The sequence below is a fragment of the Myxocyprinus asiaticus genome, chromosome 43 (assembly GCF_019703515.2).
Source record: "Myxocyprinus asiaticus isolate MX2 ecotype Aquarium Trade chromosome 43, UBuf_Myxa_2, whole genome shotgun sequence".
Taxonomy (NCBI): domain Eukaryota; kingdom Metazoa; phylum Chordata; class Actinopteri; order Cypriniformes; family Catostomidae; genus Myxocyprinus; species Myxocyprinus asiaticus.
Window position 1 is genome coordinate 30,910,708 of NC_059386.1, and position 21,370 is coordinate 30,932,077.

At 36.9% G+C, this 21,370-nt stretch overlaps 2 protein-coding genes across 8 annotated transcripts; both read right to left on the reverse strand.

The window, feature by feature from the left end:
* Positions 1 to 525: 525 nt before the first annotated feature.
* stambpa (STAM binding protein a) lies at positions 526 to 8,786 on the reverse strand. Of its 5 annotated transcripts, XM_051685317.1 has the most exons (11): positions 8,642 to 8,786; positions 8,454 to 8,481; positions 7,500 to 7,714; positions 6,971 to 7,046; positions 6,757 to 6,852; positions 5,320 to 5,677; positions 5,066 to 5,190; positions 4,349 to 4,486; positions 3,020 to 3,132; positions 2,811 to 2,910; positions 526 to 2,333 (listed from the first exon to the last, which is right to left on the reverse strand). In XM_051685317.1, exons 2-11 carry the CDS (start codon positions 8,454 to 8,456, stop codon positions 2,277 to 2,279), a joined length of 1,281 nt encoding a protein of 426 aa, XP_051541277.1. In that variant the 5' UTR covers positions 8,457 to 8,481; positions 8,642 to 8,786; the 3' UTR covers positions 526 to 2,276. The 5 variants fall into 5 exon arrangements, 4 of the variants coding, with proteins under 4 accessions (XP_051541277.1, XP_051541279.1, XP_051541280.1 ...); XR_007895882.1 differs by lacking the exons at positions 8,454 to 8,481; positions 8,642 to 8,786 and adding an exon at positions 2,559 to 2,691 and having other exon boundaries at positions 7,500 to 7,733; XM_051685319.1 differs by lacking the exon at positions 8,454 to 8,481.
* A 786-nt stretch (positions 8,787 to 9,572) lies between these two features.
* Positions 9,573 to 19,721, reverse strand: LOC127433422 (RNA/RNP complex-1-interacting phosphatase-like). 3 transcript variants are annotated; one of them, XM_051685328.1, is made up of 10 exons: positions 19,492 to 19,712; positions 19,085 to 19,170; positions 18,624 to 18,733; positions 18,382 to 18,513; positions 18,119 to 18,242; positions 17,622 to 17,682; positions 13,523 to 13,569; positions 13,118 to 13,193; positions 12,879 to 13,040; positions 9,578 to 11,809 (listed from the first exon to the last, which is right to left on the reverse strand). In XM_051685328.1, the coding sequence occupies exons 2-10, from the start codon at positions 19,098 to 19,100 to the stop codon at positions 11,452 to 11,454; spliced, it is 1,086 nt and encodes a 361-aa protein (XP_051541288.1). In that variant the 5' UTR covers positions 19,101 to 19,170; positions 19,492 to 19,712; the 3' UTR covers positions 9,578 to 11,451. The 3 variants fall into 3 exon arrangements, with proteins under 3 accessions (XP_051541290.1, XP_051541288.1, XP_051541289.1); XM_051685329.1 differs by having other exon boundaries at positions 9,579 to 11,809; positions 18,624 to 18,699; positions 19,492 to 19,708; XM_051685330.1 differs by lacking the exon at positions 12,879 to 13,040 and having other exon boundaries at positions 9,573 to 11,809; positions 19,492 to 19,721.
* Between the last annotated feature and the right edge of the window lie 1,649 nt (positions 19,722 to 21,370).

The window sequence follows — 21,370 nt, forward strand, 5'->3', positions numbered from 1 at the left end:
ATAAACAATAAACTTATTTGTATTTAATTTTACTTTATTTTCAGACTGAAATGACTGGACCACTTTCTCATAAGTGCACAAAAGAATGCTAGTTTTCAAAGCTTAACAGATAATATCTCAAGTGAAGATATGTTTGCATTTACTCTGTATGAGTTTAAAAACATAAGAATGAAAACCTCATGACTACATAAATAATATAAGTGTTAATGTCTAACAAAACTCTAAATGTTATGATTACATCACGAATAGAGGAAAAGAGAATAGTTTAGCTGAAAAAAAAGAGTTTTAAAAATATGTTATGTCACATTAAGTAGTCTTGGTTGTTTATGAAACATCTAAGTGTAATTTAACAGTCCAAGAGAGCTACTTTTGCAAGACATTGATGCATGTGCATTTTAAATACAATACTACCCAAAATGTTGGTACATGTATGAATTGTGAAAGTGAACCATAAATTGTGAATAGACCCAAACTGTTAAAAATGATAGCGTGATATATTATGATAAAGGTGCATAGCAATCAGAATCTAATTACGGTGACTGATTTAATTATAAGAGGCAAAAACAAATTGAAAAGCTAGACAGTGGTTTAATCATTATTTCTTAAGCTAAGTACAAATGCCATCTCTGTCTAAAGCTGGTTGCATTGGCATGTGAGGACCTTTTTATTAACATAAAGCATTTCCATTACAGACAGATGCAGAACTAAATTCAACTGCATACAGTTGAAGTCAGAAGTTTACATACACCTTAGCCAAATACATTTAAACTCACAATATTTCACAATTCCTGACATTTAATCGTAGAAAACATTCCCTGTCTTAGGTCAGTTAGGATCAGTACTTTATTTTAAGAATGTGAAATGTCAGAATAATAGTAGAGAGAATGATTTATTTCAGCTTTTATTTCTTTCATCACTTTCCCAGTGGGTCAGAAGTTTACATACACTTTGTTAGTATTTGATAGCATTGCCTTTAAATTGTTTAACTTGAGTCAAACGTTTTGGGTAGCCTTCCACAAGCTTCTCACAATAAGTTGCTGGAATTTTGGCCCATTCCTCCAGACAGAACTGCTGTAACTGAGTCAGGTTTATATGCCTCCTTGCTCACACACGCTTTTTCAGTTCTGCCCACAAACTTTCTATCGGACTGAGGTTATGTCGATATAGGGCTCATTTTACTGTGGATATAGATACTTGTCTACCTGTTTCCTCAGCATCTTCACAAGGTCCTTTGCTGATGTTCTGGGATTAATTTGCACTTTTTCCACCAAACTATGTTTATCTCTAGGAGACAGAATGCGTCTTCTTCCTGAGCGGTATGATGGCTGCGTGGTCCCGTGGTGTTTATACTTGCATACTATTGTTTGTACAGATGAACGTGGTACCTTCAAGCATTTGGAAATTGCTCCCAAGGATGAAGCAGACTTGTGGAGGTCCACAATTTGTTTTCTGAGGTCTTGGCTGATTTCTTTAGATTTTCCCATGATGTCAAGCAAAGAGGCACTGAGTTTGAAAGTAGGCTTTAAAATACATCCACAGGCACACCTCCAATTCAGTACACCTCCTATCAGAAGCTAATTGGCTAATTGTCTAAAGGCTTGATGTCATTTTCTGAAATTTTCCAAGCTGCTTTAAGGCACAGTTAACTTACTGTATGTAAACTTCTGACCCACTGGAATTGTGATATAGTAAATTAAAAGTGAAACAATCTGTCTGTAAACAATTGTTGGAAAAATTACTCGTGTCATGCACAAAGTAGATGCCCTAAACTACTTGACAAAACTATAGTTATTTAGCTAATATTAAATCTGTGGAGTGGTTAAAAAATTATTTTTAATTTCTTCAACCTAAGTGTATGTAGACTTCTGACTTCAACTGTATATAATACCATAGAATAGTAATGCAATAGTATGAAGATGGCTTAGGTGATCCTGCACATGAGCCATTTTATTAAGCTTTTACAATTTTAAAATATGAAATAGCAAAAAACAAAAAAACAAGGTGAAGTGTGCAATTTTTGCAACACCAAACAGAATTACAAAATTTGAGGTCAAAACTCATTCTTCAGTTATATCCAGTTTGGAAACAGTCATAATATTTTTGTCAATTCTGTTTGATGCCTTTAGTGTCACAGAAATAACACACTTCACCTTTAAGCTATCATTAGTCATGTTGAGCGCAGTGCTTTTTGGCCCATTGGGTACTTCTTGGCAAGTTTGTGTGTTACCGTGAGGTCAGGAGCAAAGGCACATATTTTTAAAGCAGCAGTGATGACATCACCGCAAATCCAGCACTGTCACACTTCCATCAGTGATAGTGACATGTTTGCTAGCCTAAAAGATAAGAGAACAAGACACTGCCATTTACATATACATAGAACCAGCTTTTATATCAAACATATAATGTAGACAAACACAAGACACACAAAACTTGTCAATGTTTTGAATGAAGGTGAATCAGATTTCAGAGCTACGGCAGGTGATTTTCAGTAAATAATGACTTGAATTTCAGTGTGTTTCTCACATAAAGTCTCACATGTATGGATTCAGAACACTCACAATATAATGCCAAAGCCATATCGACTACTTTTATCATGCTTTTTGTGTCTTTTTGGGGTGTTTGATAGCCCCTGGTCACTCTATGCTTTCATTATATGGGAAAAAGCAGCTTGAATATTCTTCAGAATTTCTTCTTTTGTGTTCCATGAAAGAAAGAAAAGTCATTCAAGTTTTGAACCACATGATGGTGTGTAAATGATGACTAAATTGTCATTTTTGTGTGGACTATTCCTTTAAAAAGGTGCCCCTTACAGAGAAGAGTGGTGGCTCCTTTGGATGCGGGTGGAATCCTCTTTGTTTGCAGAAACCAATCTCGTCCATTCCATAGTCAGTCAACCGGAAGTAACCCGTCCTGAAACATACGTATGTTGTCACATATTAAACTTTTCCAGCTAATTATCACCCTAAAGCCATAATGACTATAATGACAACAATTTAACCACGTACAGCTGATAACTTACTCTTTAAATTTAGGCGCGCATACAATGGCTATGGACTCAGGAAGCATCATTTGATAAGAACAATGTGTGTGCATGTCCACACTGGACAAAAAGGCCGTCTGGGTGGGATGGGTCTAACAGAGAATAAGAACTTTTATGAATGTTTAAGAAATTAAACATTGTATATTGTCAGCAAAGTTGTTGAAAAGACTTTATATAAGTTTAACACACTTTTAACAGGGATGTCCCGATACCATCTTTTGGAAACGAGTACTAGTACCGTTACTTTTTTTTGTCTGTACTTGAGTTTGTGTTTTATGAAATTTTTTGTAATGTTGCAGTTTCCAAATACAAACTGATGATTTGAGGACAGTGGGTTTATTATTTTTCAGCAACTGTTCTGGAAAATAAATCATCAAAAAAGTATTTTTTTTAAATTCGATATTTAACAGTTTAATTTTTTTTAATTATCAAAATAATATCTAAATAAATCAATCAATTAAAACTTTAATCAAATGAAAATATAATATATTTAAACAAATTAAGTGCTTCTATGCAGAACCTCACATCACAATCCAAAATACAACATTGAAGTTATTTTTGTCAAATAAAGTGCTGCAAAATAGTGCATCACAGATGTGAGATATTGCTTAACCTTCCTTGGTCTTGCGTGTCATTTTGACCCATTTTTAAAAAAGGTTCTTATTGGGTCCAAATGTTATGCAAGGCCAAGGAAGGGTTAAATATAATACAATTATTATTAATTTATTATTATTACTATTAGCAGAATTATTACAGTGAATATTACATAACTATACAGTAGTGATATATTTCTGTTGCATGTTTTTCCATTTAAATAGAGCTTTTATTTTGGCTGAATCTTTTATTTTGGAGTGAAGCCTTTTCAGTTTCTGTGTGTATTTGAAGACAGCTTCTCACCTCTGGAAACGCAGGTCACTACATGACCCAATGAGATTATTAAACCGCAAGAGGCTGCAATTTAATGAAATAAATATTTAGTCTGTATGTGCTGCACGCTACAATGTAAACGAACACTCTGCTCTTTGTAATCTGCTACAAACAGAGTGCGCGTGACATTTATGATGAGGTGTCTTCAGTCCGAGCAGCTGGCTTCACATGGTAACTATATTTTTTATCTCATTAAATCGCAGCCTTTGTGGTTTAATAATCACACTAGGATATATCGTGTCACATGACATATGTACATCACATGGTATTCGTTTTTGGTATCGGAGCATTTTTACAAGACCGAGTACAAGTACATTGTACTCGGATATTTCAGGAGTATAAAAATGTACTGCAATTAAAGGGACACGGAAGTCATCATACATGTATCCAGCCCAGTGTAATGAGATCATTCTGATCTTGAATCAGGAAAAGTTCTTCCTCATTCTCTGTGTCGCAGTAGTCTGGCCCTCCACATTGCTTGGGCACAATCACATGCGTCACTGTGAAGGCATTCTTCATCTGTAAAGACAAACTAACAGTATGTGCTCTCTACACATGAAACATTTCAAAAGATAAAGCAGTGATATTTATTCTTCCTGGGGAAAGCCACAGGTCATTTGGGTTTCATGCTATTTTAAATGTTATTCATTAGATTTTAAGCACGATTCAAATATATCTATAGACATTTTCCACTACTTTCTTGGCAATTGAAAATAGATTTACAGACATATGGCAGATCCAATTCATTACTTTGTTAATTTGTAACTTTGTTGCCTAAGTTTAAAATGGGCCATTACCCTGGTATTAATTTGAAGTTAGTAACATGAGTATAAGTGGGTGAATCTCATGAAACGTGTCAATTACAGGTCAGGATCATAATTATCCCCCAAAACAAAAGAAAGAAATAATGTGGGGCAAAATTGATTAATTGTCATGAAAATAGTCACAATGCATAAATCTTAATGATCCCACAAATGGGCTTTGTTTTCTTAATACAAAATATAATGATGTATTTTTTCTATGATTTTGGGGTGAAATATGACTCTTTTATCTCAAAATATGTCTTTCAAAGCCAATTTGGGAATGGTTCGAACATACCAGTTTGCCACAGAGAATCCCACAGGTCTCCACTGCCCGTGCAGTGTTGGCATCTGCCAGTTTTAAAAATTTCTGGCACAGCTCTGCAGGCACAAACAGCTGCCGCAAGCCATTTACCACAGCACCTAAGAAAAAAGACACACAATATATACAAAAACACTATAACACTCAAAAAATACACTATAGCAATTCCTCATAGTCCTGGCTACAAACGGCCACATCTAAACGTCAACAGTGAATATGGACATGCTCACTGTGTCCTGCACTGACTGGAATGCTAGGCTTTAGAGAGCGGTCAAACACCGGGAGGCCTGAAGTTGAAGAGATATGGTTTGGAGTTCCTCCAGGAGGCATCGGTGTTGTAAATGAGGCCTGTGGAGGTCCTACATCAGGCACAAGATCTGGGGGAGCAGTCGGTGATGTTGGGGCACTGAATTCCTGCACGACACGCCGCCGCTCCTTCTCCAACTCCTGCCTGCGGATCATCTCTTCAAAAGCGCTAAACTTCTCCTGTTCACGCTGACGCTTCTGCAGATCGGCCTGTCTCTGCCGCTCAGCTTCCAGCTTCTGCTGTCTGGCCATCTCTTGAGCCTGGGCCTCCTCCTCTGCTCTCTGCCAGGATTCACATGGTCATAAATAAACATGTACAACTAATCCTAAAAAGGTAACTAATTTAAAAAGGAAATTCAACCTGTAAAACGCGTATAAAGACACCCACATTCTGTTTTAATTTTTGCACTTCGTCTGTTTTAGCCCAATAATGTAAGTCATCATCGGTGCTTGGCACACATCCAAATTGTGCAATTTTATCTTAAATTTGAAGAATATTTGAATTTTAATTTGAAGGCCTTAATATTCAGTGAGAAAAATAATGCATGGCAGGACTTGATTTTATCTAGTGGGAATTGATTTGATCATGAAAAGTGGGCGGTATAACCAGAATGGAGTCAGGTGATTGGAGGAGAGGGGTTAAAAAATAATGAGGGCTTGGTGACAGGGGGCCTGGGTAGCTCAGCGAGTATTAACGCTGACTACCACCCCTGGAGTCGCGAGTTTGAATTCAGAGCTTGCTGAGTGACTCCAGCCAGGTCTCCTTAGCAACCAAATTGGCCCGGTTGCAAGGGAGGGTAGAGTCACATGGGGTAACCTCCTCGTGGTCGCGATTAGGGGTTCTCGCTCTCAATGGGGCGTGTGGTAAGTTGTTCGTGGATCGCGGAGAGTAGCATGAGCCTCCACATACTGTGAGTCTCCATGGTGTCATGCACAGCGAGCCACGTGATAAGATGCGTGGATTGTCTCAGAAGCGGAGGCAACTGAGACTTGTCCTCTGCCACCCGGACTGAGGTGAGTAACCACGCCACCACGAGGACCTATTAAGAAGTCGGAATTGGGCATTCCAAATTGGGAGAAAAGGGGATAAAAAAAGAGGGCTTGGTGACATCAGCCAAAAAGGCAAGTCTTTTCAGAGGATGAGCAAATTATTACAATTTGATGAAAGATTACAAAGACAAATGTTTATTTTTTACTTTAGAATAATGTGCAATGATGTGTTGAGGAAGTAAATAGGGTCAAAATTGACTTTATATTGACTTTGCTTTGCTACTAACACAATAGTTACAATCACAAAAGCTTAGATCTCTAAATTGACTCTCTAAAGAGGGCATGGATGGATTAGTGCTGTATCAACCCACCTTCTGGACAAGATATTCAGCATGTTCTTTATCATACTGCATGAGAAGCAACTTTTTCAGTTCCTCAGCTTTTGGGAAGGCAATTTCCTTTAATTTCTGCACAGAGGAATTAAAAAGGGATTTACTTAGCGTGATAAATGTTATCAAATTTTTCACGCTCCATCAAGATTCAAAGATGTCAACTTTCCCCAGGAAGTGGGAAATCATATCCTACCCTCATAGTTTCTTTCTTCTCAGGAATGTTGGCGGTTTTATAATCCCGATGTCTAGGAAGTTTTTCAATAAACAACCTACAGGGAAGTAAAACAAGTTTGTACATTATCTGCGTATAACTTATAACACCATTTCTCAACACTGAACTACAAAGGCAAAACACATTAACGACGCAAACATTGAAACACAGGATAGATTATATTCCAAGAGACACGATTTTGGTCATAACTCAATTTTGACAAAATGTGTAGACAATTTTGCCTTTTCACAGCAGAATATGCAATGTTTTTACACTCTATCCAGACTGACACTTCTTGTCCCTAAAGGCTGCAGTTTGGTTGCAGATTATAATTTAAAAAATGATGTCATTCAGAAAATGACTCACGAACGCATTCTCGACAGTGAGAAAATAACCTTGATTATATTAGGAGAATGAACTTGGGCATAAGCCACTGAATCTGCTATGTGGAATCAACCCACAAACCAGTGGCAAGCATTTGGCAGAAAAAAACTGTTCTTGCATTACTTACGTGATGTACTTATTGAACAGAATGAATGCATGCTCAACGTTCCCCTCCTCAGCATAGATGTTGGCCATTCGGATGATCTCCATGCCTGAACGAAAGTATCGACGGGGCGGCACATCCTCGCTTACATCCACGGAGCTGCCAAGTTTGGTGAGCACCCGCACCCTCTCCTCTGATGACAGACTGAAGTCACTGTGCTCAGACATGCTGTCTCTTGCCTGGAGAATCAATAAGTCACTTTAGAATATATATATATATATATATATATATATATATATATATATATATATATATATATATAGAGAGAGAGAGAGAGAGAGAGAGAGAGAGAGAGAGAGAGAGAGTTATTATTTCCATATAGACACAATGGCTTTTAAAACAGCAGTGTTCATACTCTGAAACTTATAAAGGTCCAATTTGAAATCAGATATTGTGCATATATATATATATATATATATGTACAGTACATATATTCAATGGCCCCAAAAAGTATTTGGATACTTGAGTTGCATTTAAAACTAATAATTTAATTGAATTAGATAAAGTCTCAAACCAATCAGCAAACAAATTATGCTAGACCTTTTCTAAAAAAATTAATAAAAAATAAAAAAACTACACTCTTCTTTTCTATTATTGCAATTACTTCACACAGGTGCATTTGCACAGTAACCACAGGTGTAGTTCAACACACATGGACATATTCCACTCAAATTTGACAACCAGAACTCGTCCAAATGCTTTTATTTCTAAACTTACATAGATCAGTAAATTTATTTTACATCTATTTAATAACTTTTTTGTGAAATGTTTTGCTCGAAAAGTGTGCTTGTACTTTTCCCTTCTATTTTATTTATAATGTAATGAGAAATTCATATATATTTTTAAGTGTTCAAATACTTTTGGGGGCCACTGTGCATACAATATTTACTCACACATCTATTTATGATATACACATACCATACAAAGTGAAGAAACATCTCTCAGACTGTGATATGCATGGAATGAGGCGAGACTTCATTACACTCGATTAAACTTTCCCTTCGAATTAAATAAACCTGGTGCCACCCATGATGACTGAAAGGCCAAGCAGTTAAAGACAATAACAGCATTATTAGACACAGAAAAGAGTCAAATAAATTTCTTACGTGATTTCAGTGCACTCCGTTACGTTTTCAAAGACTCTTTGATTTGTTTAGCTCAAATATCTTCGTCATATTTAGACATGATAAAAATAAATTGTGTTGTATCTACAAAAGCTGTAATATCGCAACACTTCCTGCATCGGATGTAAAGACTCCGCCCACTTAGATCAGCTGACTGTGACGTAATGCCTCAGACGGACCAATCGCGAAGCACTTCTTTCTTAATTTTATATCAAATGTACTTATTTTTAATATACTATAAATTATACACAGTGCTGGTTAGATGACTTCTGAATTGGGATTTGGTAGTGATTAAATGGTAGTAAAATAGTAGTCAGTAACAATCTCTTGGGTTACATTATTAAAGTAATCTAATCTGATTACTTTTGGATTACTTCTGACCTAATTCTTGTTTATTTGATATCACATGCATTTGAGTAAGGTAAGCTTGTATCATTTTGACAAAGTAAAAAATGTAATGGATCAAAATATAAGAATTTATATGATTTTTCTGTGCTTTCCTTGCTATTAAAAACTGCTATATTTTTAGTGACATAAAAAAGGCACATAAAATGCTCTTACTCTGGAAATTTTGGCATTACAAATGCCATCAATGTGTGGGAACAGATCAGACCACTTATATTTGTGAATCAACGTCACCAAAAAAAAAAAAAAAAAAAAAAAAAAAAAAAAAAAAAAAAAAATTCGCAAAAGTTGTCGCAAAAGCGCATTGAATATACATTTTGCTTAAAAATTAATAAACAAAAATGCAATTTTCCTGATCTCCAGATAATAATAATAAAAAAATAATAATAAATAAAAAAAAAATTCTGAGGCACTACAATGACACATTTGTGTGGAGTTATGCAACAACATACACCTATATATATATATATATACACACACACTACCATTCAAAAGTTTAGGGTCACTTACTCATTCTTTATTTTTTTATTTATTTTTTTCACATTTTAGAATAACAGTAAAGTCATCATAACTATGGAATAATAGAAATGGAAATATGGGAATTATGTTGTGACTAAAAAAAATCCAAAATAAATCAAAACTATGTTATATAAGCATAATACTTGTTGACCCCTCTCCAAACATAGTGCTTATGGTTGTGACCATAAAGCTCTATTTTGGTCTCGTCACTCCAAATTACAGTGTGCCAGAAGCTGTGAGGCGTGTCAAGGTGTTGTCGGGCATATTGTAACTGTGCTTTTTTGTGGCATTGGCTTCGTCTGGCAGCTCATTTTTGTTCAAGTATTGTCGTATTGTGCTCCTTAAAACAACCACACCGTCTTTTTCCAGAGCAGCCTGTATTTCTCCTGAGGTTACCTGTGGGTTTTTCTTTGTATCCCGAACAATTCTTCTGGCAGTTGTGGCTGAAATCTTTCTTGGTCTACCTGACCTTGGCTTGGTATCAAGAGATCCCTGAATTTTCCACTTCTTAATAAGTGATTAAACAGTACTGACTGGCATTTTCAAGGCTTTGGATATCTTTTTATATCATTTTCCATCATTATAAAGTTCCTTTACCTTGTTACGCAGGTCTTTTGACAGTTCTTTTCTGCTCCCCATGGCTCAGTATCTAGCCTGCTCAGTGCATCCACGTGAGAGCTAACAAACTCATTGACTATTTATACACAGATACTAATTGCAATTTTAAAAGCCACAGGTGTGGGAAATTAACCTTTAATTGCCATTTAAACCTGTGTGTGTCACCTTGTGTGTTTGTAACAAGGCCAAACATTCAAGGGTATGTAAACTTTTGATCAGGGCCATTTGGGTGATTTCTGTTATCATTATGATTTCAAAAGGAGCCAAACAACTATGTGATGATAAATGGCTTCATATGATCACTATCCTTAAATAAAAGACAGTTTTTTTGCATGATCAGTCATATTTTCAAAATCAATGCCAAAATTTCACAATTTCTGCCAGGGTATGCAAACTTGAGCACAACTGTATATTCACACACATTATACATATATGTATATTTTAACTATTTTCTGCACTAACTGTATATTCTTTAAAAGTTTTTCAGGCAAAAGTATATATATAAAAAAAAACAAAAATAAACTGAACCCCTGGTTACAGCAAATTATTTCTAATACTTATATGTATCCCATAAAAAAAAAAAAAAAAAACACATTAAACTAAAGAAAAATGTGGGTATGGGTAAACCTTTTATTTCAGTTAGGTTTTTGCACTTCTACCCTCTTTATATTTTTACGCCAAGGGGTTCAATATAGTAATGTCTCAACCAGACTCTCTTAAAAATCTGGAGTAACCAACTTGAAGCATAATAAAGGCTCATATAGCATAGTTGTCCATATAAATGATAAAAACCTAAAAAAAACAACAACTTTTGTTGCACTTCAGCGATATTTAATTTGATTTAAAACCCATGGTATGCATGTCTAATTTTAGCCAACAGAGTCAGAGGTCAAGCACAAATTACCTGGTCACAAAATGCCTTGAATACACAATTAAACATAATAAAACTGCCCTCAATTACTCAGAAATAGCTTTAATGCTAAAAACAAAGGTTTGTTTTCGAGGGCATAAAGGCAGGTGACAACAGGACAGAACAACAGGTACACATAAAACCTATCAGATCAATGCATCGTATCTTATAGTACTGTGAACTAGCAGGGGCCAATAAATAGTCAACTTTTAGAAAGACCAGATTCAATTCGTAAGAATAAACAGCTTCTCCCCAAAAAGAATGAATAGACAAGAGCCATGTCAGTTTGTGTTTAGAAAGAAGCACAGTCCAGCAATTTTGGTAGCACAGGTGATCCTGATTACTGAAAGTCTCCTCCATATGAAGTCTTATTTTTCGGCCCTTTCCTATGTTTATTTTGATATTTTCTATGAGGTCCTTGGGGTCCCTTAGAAACCTCTAGATGGGGAAGTCCGCATGGCTCACCAAACCTGCAGGCAGGCAGTGGAGGTGGATAGGGGGGCGTTGAGCCAAAGCAGCCTCCTCTAAAGCTTTGGCTGGGATGCGGGTGTCTCATTGGACGCTGGCTGGGATGAGGGGGTCTCATTGGACGCTGGCTGGGACGAGGGGGTCTCATTGGTCTCATGCCCATGGGTGGACAGTAAGGCACTCGATCAGGTGGTCCAAACCGCATTGCGTTGTTTTTCTGGTGAAACAGACTGAGAAGGATGAAAACACAGAGATGAGATTGTGAGAATGTGTAATGAAACAACTTTCTTCAAACAAAATATTTGAACCCAACATAAAATAATTTAATGTGTCTGTATGAGTGAGACCTTTTTTAACTTTTGGTAATTGATTAGGTTGTGAAAAATGGGTGTTCCATACAAGAATGGAGCCAGACCTGAATACGAGTTTGTAGAATGTGCCGGCACCCAATTTTGAAGTGGCTTTACGTTAACTGGCATTAAATAACAGTGCTTAAAATTGGCAAGATTTTATAAAGGCTGTATTACTTAAAATATTAGCCCACAATTTCCTCAATAGCTATTTGGTTATAAAGCACAACAGTGCTCGCCCACCTTTTCAGCCGTATGTGTTCCGGAGGTATTTTTTCCATGAATTTTTTCCATAGGCTTTTTATAAAATCCTGAATAAAAGAGTTCTAAGCCATGAACCAAACCAACCAACACTAAGGGGAATCACAACAATACAAACTATGATTTGAAGCAAAAGAGTATTTGAAAATTAAAAAGAAGATAAAAGGCAAAAGACTGTGCTCTTACCATCTTTCATGAGGGTACAAACTACAATCCCATGAAGAATTGCAAATGACATAATCGAACAAAAACTATGGAAACTTATAAAACTATTAATTTTAAGGATAGAATAAAGTGTACTGCAAAATATTCCACTATTTACAAATATACATGTAGTTTGAGGGTGCAGGGAGACCGACTCGGTTATGTCATTCACAGTGCGTCATTGGAGTGGGCGGTCACTGCTGGGCTTGTTTAGCGGGCTTTGTTCTTTGATTGGTGGATCGGTCTCTGCTGGACCATGGGTAATGTAGTTGTTCACCAGGAATTATGCTATCAAACACGATTTTTAAACAAGAAAGTTGAAATAACACGGACTGATGGCTTCAACAGAAGCAAATACCATCGACGAACAACCTATTTTGAGTCCATTTCATTTGCATGTTGACATGAAAGAAAACACATTTTAACAAAGATTGACACAACATTCAATAACATCTTTAAAAGTCTTAAAGGTGTAGAAGCCTACACAAATTGGTTCTGGGGTTCTCTGCGCTCTGGATGAGGTCCCCATCCATTAAAAGGAGGGTAACGATTATGCTGTTCTCTTCGATAAGGAGGTACATCATGTTGTGTCCAGTTTGCACATCCCTGAGCAGGGTCTTGGTCTAGTTCCTCGATTCCTACATTACTACATAGAAGATCAATATAAAATTATATGGTAAACTTCATCCAATAAGAACACTAATCCTGTTTAGATCACCTCACCTTCTCTTGGGGCCTCTACTCAAATCATCAATATAGTTCTGCCTCTCTATTGAGTGTCCCCTTGAAGCATTGAACACTGGAAGAAATTGCCCAAGTATTCAATACCAACAACTAAAGAACAAATCTATAATTAATAATGTGCAAACACAAAACCAACATATACCATAAAAATATGGTAATATGTTAATATTAGTTACTGCAATGGTTAACATGAACTAACAATAAACAACAATTGCTCATTTCTAAATACACAGATACATGTTTCAAATTTAAAACTTATATATGTTAACATTACTTAATATATTATGAACGCACATGAACAATCAATCAAACAATAAAAGTATTTTCAAATTAACATTAATGAATATTAATACATATTATAAGTAACTGAATGTGTATACTTACAATCAATCGCTTTTCTAGGCTCTATTCCATCAACATCAATGAGATATCTGTGATAAAATATTTAAAGGTGATGTATGTAACTTCTTTTATGTCAAAATATGCTCTGCTATCCCAGTTTATAGTTTACTGACAACTACAAGTAAGCCATTTGTGGGTTTACTTCTCCCAAAAGTATAAACACTGAGCCTCTCAGGCACTATCAAAACTTTGATGTTTATATTTTGAGCAGCTCGCTCAGCTCCACCCATTCCTTTTTTAGCTCAACCTAGTTTGGGGCGTGGCTACTTGAACTAGCTGTTCAGTCAGGGGGAATATAAACAACCATGGCAGACGTGTACAGAGGAAAAGAAAACTGACAGAAAAGACAGAAAAAGGAGTAAAACCAGAGTGAACATTAGCATCGCATTTACAAGGTGAGGGACTTTGAGGGAATTTTTGGGGTTCAATGGAGACACCAAACTTGCCAAGCTGCTTCTCGACAGGTAAGCTAAACTCAAGTTGGCTCATTACTGTCGAGCTCCAGATACAGTTGTTCTCAAAAGTTTGTATACCTTGGCAGAAATTGTGAAATTTTGGCATTGATTTTGAAAATATGACTGATCATGCAAAGAAAATGTCTTTTATTTAAGGATAGTGATCATATGAAGCCATTTATTATCACATAGTTGTTTGGCTCCTTTTGAAATCATAATGATAACAGAAATCACCCAAATGGCCCTGATCAAAAGTTTACATACCCTTGAATGTTTGGCCTTGTTACAGACACACAAGGTGACACACACAGGTTTAAATGGCAATTAAAGTTTAGTTTTAGATACTGAGCTAAGGGGAGCAGAAAAGAACTGTCAAAAGACTTGCGTAACAAGGTAATGGACTTTATAAAGATGGAAAAGGATATAAAAATATATCCAAAGCCTTGAAAATGCCAGCGAGTACTGTTCAATCACTTATTAAGAAGTGGAAAATTTGGGGATCTCTTGATACCAAGCCAAGGTCAGGTAGACCAAGAAAGATTTCAGCCACAACTGCCAGAAGAATTTTTCACAACCATAAGCGCTATGTTTGGAGAGGGGTCAACAAGTATTGTGCTCCTTGAAACAACCACACTGCTAGTGCTAGCCTGCTCAATGCATCCACGTGAGAGCTAACAAACTCATTGACTATTTATACACAGACACTAATTGCAATTTTAAAAGCCACAGGTGTGGGAAATTAACCTTTAATTGCCATTTAAACCTGTGTGTGTCGCCTTGTGTGTCTGTAACAAGGCCAAACATTCAAGGGTATATAAACTTTTGATCAGGGCCATTTGGGTGATTTCTGTTATCATTATGATTTAAAAAGGAGCCAAACAACTATGTGATAATAAATGGCTTAATATGATCACTATCTTTAAATAAAAGACAGTTTTTTTGCATGATCAGTCATATTTTCAAAATCAATGCCAAAATTTCACAATTTCTGCCAGGGTATGCAAACTTTTGAGCACAACTGTATATACACACATTATACATATATGTATATTTTAACTATTTTCTGCACTAACTTTATATTCTTTAAACGTTTTTCATGTAAGAACTCATGCCATCTGTGTATGACTTTCTTCTGCTGAATACAAATGAAGATTTTTAGAAGAATACTTCAGCTCTGTAGGTCCATACAATGCAAGTGAATGATGACCAGAACTTTGAAGTTGCAAAACGCACATAAAGGCAGCATAAAAGTAATCCATACGACACCAGTGGGTAAACCCATGTCCTTAGAAGTGATATGATAGATGTGGGTGAGAAACAGATCAATATTTAAGTATATATTAAGTCACCAAAAACATAAGAGGAGGTGAAAGTGGAGATTTATACTAAAAAAAAGATATGTTTCACACCCATACTTAACATATCACTTCAGAGAACATGGATTTAACCACTTGAGCTGTGTTGTTACTTTTATGCTGACTTTAAGTGCTTTTTGAGTTTCAAAGTTCTTTTACCATTCACTTGCACAGTGAGGACCTACAGAGATATTCTTCAAAAAATATTTGTTTGGTGTTCAGTGGAAACTTTTATTTCTAAATTGATTTTCCTCTGTACATGTCTGCCATGGTTGTTCATATTCCCCCGGCTGAACATCTAGATCAAGTAGCCACGCTCCAAGTTAGAAAGGGATGGGTGGAGCTGAGCAGGCCACTCAAAATATAAACATCAATGTTTTGACAGTGCCTGGGAGGCTCAGCGTTTATACTTTTGGGGGAGGTAATCCCACAAATGGCTTACTTATACAGTGCATCCGGAAAGTAATTTTAATTTAATTTTCTTTATTTATCACACATTATACATTTGCACATATACAGTGAAATTCTTCTTTTTCACATATCCCAGCTAGGCTGGGGTCAGAGTGCAGGGTCAGCCATGATGCGGCGCCCCTGGAGCAGATAGGGTCAAGGGCCTTGCTCAAGGGCCCAACAGTGGCATCTTGGCAGTGCTGGGGCTTGAACCCCCGACCTTCTGATCAGTAACCCAGAGCCTTAACCGCTGAGCCACCACTGCCCCTTCACAGCGCTTCACTTTTTCTACATTTTGTTATGTTACAGCCTTATTCCAAAATGGATTAAATTCATTATTTTCCTCAAAATTCTACAAACAATACCCCATAATGACAACGTGAAAGAAGCTTGTTTGAAATCTTTGCAAATTTATTAAAAAGAAAAAACGAAAGAACAGTGCATGTCAGAGCACAAACCAAGCCATGAAGTCCAAGGAATTGTTTGTAGACCTCCAAGACAGGATTGTATTGAGGCACAGATCTGGGGAAGGGTACAGAAAATTTCTGCAGCATTGAAGGTCCCAATGAGCACAGTGGCCTCCATCATCTGTAAATGGAAGAAGTTTGGAACCACCAGGACTCTTCCTAGAGCTGGCCGCCTGGCCAAACTGAGCGATCGGGAGAAGGGCCTTAGTCAGGGAGGTGACCAAGAACCCAATGGTCACTCTGACAGAGCTCCAGCGTTTCTCTGTGGAGAGAGGAGAACCTTCCAGAAGAACAACCATCTCTGCAGCACTCCACCAATCAGGCCTGTATGGTAGAGTGGCCAGACGGAAGCCACTCCTCAGTAAAAGGCACATGACAGCCCGCCTGGAGTTTGCCAAAAGGCACCTGAAGGACTCTCAGACCATGAGAAACAAAGATTGAACTCTTTGGCCTGAATGGCAAGCGTCATGTCTGGAGGAAACCAGGCACCGCTCATCACCTGGCCAATACCATCCCTACAGTGAAGCATGGTGGTGGCAGCATCATGCTGTGGGGATGTTTTTCAGCGGCAGGAACTGGGAGACTAGTCAGAATCGAGGGAAAGGTGAATGCAGCAATGTACAGAGACATCCTTGGTGAAAACCTGCTCCAGAGCGCTCTGGACCTCAGACTGGGGCGAAGGTTCATCTTCCAACAGGACAACGACCCTAAGCACAAAGACAAGATAACAAAGAGTGGCCCAGCCAGAGCCCAGACTTGAACCCGATTGAACATCTCTGGAGAGATCTGAAAATGGCTGTGCACCGACGCTCCCCATCCAACCTGATGGTGCTTGAGAGGTCCTGCAAAGAAGAATGTGAGAAATTGCCCAAAAATAGGTGTGCCAAGCTTTTAGCATCATACTCAAAAAGACTTGAGGCTGTAATTAGTGCCAAAGGTGCTTCAACAAAGTACTGAGCAAAGGCTGTGAATACTTATGTACATGTGTGGTGTGTGTGTGTGGGTTTTTTTTTTTTTTTATAAATTTGCAAAGATTTCAAACAAACTTCTTTCACGTTGTCATTATGGGATATTGTTTGTAGAATTTTGAGGAAAATAATGAATTTAATCCATTTTGGAATAAGGCTGTAACGTAACAAAACGTGGAAAAAGTGAAGCGCTGTGAATACTTTCTAGATGCACTGTAGCTGTCAATGAACTGGTATAGTAGAACATATTTTGACATTAAAAAAGTTACATACTTCACATAACACTGACCACTGCTGGATGCATTAACTAATCCAAATACAATTAACTGATCACTACTACGGCTGGTATGCTAGCAATCTATCAACAAGAAAATTAATTTACATACCGACATACAAGATAGCCAGTGCGATTCAAACCATGCGTGCAATGAACACCAATCAGCTTATCTGTAAAAAATATCAAATGCTTTTTTAATTAATAGACTCTTCTTATATGCACCAGTTAGGCACTTTTAAGTCAACATGAAATGTAATTTGCAACCCATTTTACTTCCATAATGTGACATATTTCTGAGTGAAACAAGATATTTATTGCAAGGTAAACAATGTTAGACAAGACTTGATTGTATCCATAAGAAATTGTTGGATCATGAAAAGTGGTCTCTAAATATCATGTGGTTAAAAAACATAAGGAATAAAAAGGAAATTCATTTCAGAGGCAGAGCAAGTTATTCCATTTTGATGAAAGATTATGAAGACCATTTTGTTCTTTGGAAAAATATGGAGCGATGAATTGTTCACAATGAAACCAGATATATGAATTCAAAGACTACACACGGTTGATTTTTATTGCAAGTTGTCTTCATAAAAAACTGTAACTCACCATTGTTTTCATTCTCACGCAGAAACCATCTTACGGCTTTCTTGAAACTGAGAATCGTGGCATCGTCCGGCACTTCATGCCCAGCTGTGAAAATTTTCAAGTATTGCAGCGTGCTTGGCAAATCCTTACACAAACACAAACACACATTTAGAACTGAACAATTAGTAGATCAAGCATGCATAAACTGTACCAAAGTTGACAAGTCGGACTGTCAGTGAGGATATGTGTTTAAAGTTGTGAGCGAGAAACAATGTAAATCCTACCTCTGGTTTGTAGTAGCGTGTTGTGAAGGTGAGATCAATAACAAGACCCAATTCATGGCCTTCCTTCTCCAACATATGCACAAGATCAAATGGTCCAAAGACTTCTGACTGTGATAACTGATTTCTAAAAGACTACAACAGACAGAACAGGAAGCACTGGGGTAAATAATATTTAATATGTTCAAATGATCATTTGAAATGGAAACAAATAAAGGATTTCTTCAAGTATGAAGTCATCAAACCTGTTTCAAGGGAACTTTGAAGGCAACAAAACGTGTTCCTGGGATCCGTTTACCCACTGCTGTATACTCTGTCCATCTTAAGGGTACACACGGCATTGTAAATAGACACCCTTAAAGGGATAGTTCACCCAAAAATGAAAAGTCTGTCAATATTTACTCATCCTCATGTCATTCCAAACTTGTAGGAACTTGTGGAACACAAATAGGAGATGTCAGGCAGAATGGTAGGGACTGACAGCCTCAGTCCCCACTCACTTTCATTGTATGGAATAAAAAAAATTAAAAAAAGATGCAATGAAAGTGAATGGTGACTAAGGCTAACATTCAGCGAAATTTCTCCTTTTATGTTTCATAAAACAAGTACATAAAAACAAGTATAGTCTGACAGAATTTTCATTTTTGGGTGAATTATCCCTTTTAACTTCAGCAAACCAAACTTGATTTTATTAATAAAAACGAACCTATCAGGAATCGCATTTTTCTTATTTGAAGGCATGTCTTCACAGCTGCTTTGGTCTTTGTTTTGCAAGGCCACAAACTTGAAATTCTGCAAAACAAAACTTTGTTTGATTACATCCTTATGCCAGCAGACATCACTGTATTTACCCTTCAAGCAAACCCACATAACTGCACTGAACATTCACTCTTCAAGTATTTTGATTAAAAGAGTCAAAGAAAACAGTGAGGAATACAAGTCTGTCAGAATCAGACATTAGTTTCACTATCAACTCTTGCCAAAACAAACCTCATTTAATGATCTAAACGACCATTTAAAACACCTAAACAGATGTGTTCGGATTCATTATTCCGACACGATCCATTTCATACTATAATCTTATTTTTAAAAAGATAAACAGATTATAATTACTTCGGCAAGATTCTCCTTCCACGTTTACAGAGGCCCTGTTCCAATACCCACACTTGCGGGCTTGGCCACTTGAGTGCGCGTGCACGTGACAGGAAGTACGTGTTCAAGGCTGTCCCATGTCTAAATCACGCCAAAGCTCAGTGCACTTAACCCACACTAAATCCTCACTAGTGCGAATACCGCTTCGGAGCGGTCTTTCAGGCTAAGGGTATCCCAGAGTTCATCACGATCAGGAGCTCACAACCCCGCCTGCCCGAGCGACGGGTGTTTCGCCATGATGACGTCAAGGGAAGCTTTTCAACAAAAGTTATTTATTATAATCAGGTAGTGAATCGTAAGTGAAGCATATATTTATTTTAGTATAAATGAAAGTATTCAACATTATATAACTTGTTTGGGATGATTTAACATCAGCATCATAATTACAAAATATTATTTATGTGTATATTTATATACGTCTTGGTTAACCTTCTCACCCAATAATCACATTATTTTGTTTGTTCTTGCCTAATACTGCTGGTCATTTTGGTCATTTATCAGCCAGTGTGGCATACAATATGCGGTTTAGTAAATGTTGTTTTAAAAGAAAATAAAAATATCAACTACTACCACAGGTTCTTTCTCATCTTTATGTATTTAATATATATATATATATATATATATATATATATATATATATATATATATATATATATATATTTTTTTTTTTTTTTTAACATTTATACCCTTTTCTCCCAATTTGGAATGCCCAATTCCCACTACTAGTAGGTCCTTGTGGTGGCGCAATTACTCACCTCAGTCCGGGTGGCCGCTTCTGGGACCTTCAATCTGCGCTTATCACGTGGCTTGCTGTGCATGACACCGCTGAGTCTCACAGCAGGTGGAGGCTCATGCTACTCTCCGCGATCCACGCACAATTTACCACGTGCCCCATTGAGAGCGAGAACCACTAATCACGGCCACGAGGAGGTTACCCCAAGTGACTCTACCCTCCCTAGCAACTGGGCCAATTTGGTTGCTTAGGAAACCTGGCTGGAGTCACTCAGCACACCCTGGATTCGAACTTGCAACTCCAGAGGTGGTAGTCAGCGTCAGTACTCATTTTAATGCTTTTTATTTGTTGTATGAAACCACATACTGATAAGTTGTGTAAAGCAGTCTTATATAAATGACAAGCCAAAGCATATAATTTATATGGTTTGTATTAGTAGCTATTAATGGATCACACAGGTTTATAGAATAAATTTTTTTTTTTTTTTAAATTACATATTATGCAGTGTATTGAGAAACAAAGTAGAAAGAAATTGTTTATATTTCATATTTTACAGCAGTTATGGATGACACAACTTTACAGTTAAACTTTTTTTTTTATTGTGCGTAAGTATTGAAAATCAAAATGAGTAAAAATAATGAACTTTTACAATTATTTTCACACAATAAAAACATTAGGCCTATAAAAAATGTACTTACATATTTTCTACAGCACAATACACTTCCAACAACAAGTATGTATGTACCAGTGTATTAATAAATGAAAAGATGGGTACAATTTTCAGTTATTTATTATTTTATGTAGGCTATAACAGTCACTGCTACCAAAAACAATCAGTCTTCACCTGAGTGATAATACAAAAACTGCTGTCGCAACCAGCACCAACATCTTTAAATCTACGAGTGTCCCAATGTGCAATCAAAAGTCAAACACACTGGCAGTCTTCACGTCTACTTGCACACTAGTGGCCAAACACCGGAAATACGTAACACAAGTGGGTAAGTAGGCAAGACCAAAGTGGGGGTATTGGGACAGGGCCAGACTTTCGCGAGCAGCCGTGCACTGCCCAATTCATTCTTCTGCTGGGGAAATGTGGGATCTGTGGGA

Coding starts and splice junctions, on each gene's coding strand:
- stambpa (XM_051685317.1), bottom strand. Junction 5,678..6,756: donor CTGAATATCTTGTCCAGAAG/GTGGGTTGATAC, acceptor GAATCCTGGCAG/AGAGCAGAGGAGGAGGCCCA. Junction 5,191..5,319: donor TCCAGTCAGTGCAGGACACA/GTGAGCATGTCC, acceptor CTTTTTTCTTAG/GTGCTGTGGTAAATGGCTTG.
- LOC127433422 (XM_051685328.1), bottom strand. Junction 13,570..17,621: donor ACTGGCTATCTTGTATGTCG/GTATGTAAATTA, acceptor ATTTTATCACAG/ATATCTCATTGATGTTGATG. Junction 13,194..13,522: donor GCCTAGAAAAGCGATTGATT/GTAAGTATACAC, acceptor AATTTCTTCCAG/TGTTCAATGCTTCAAGGGGA.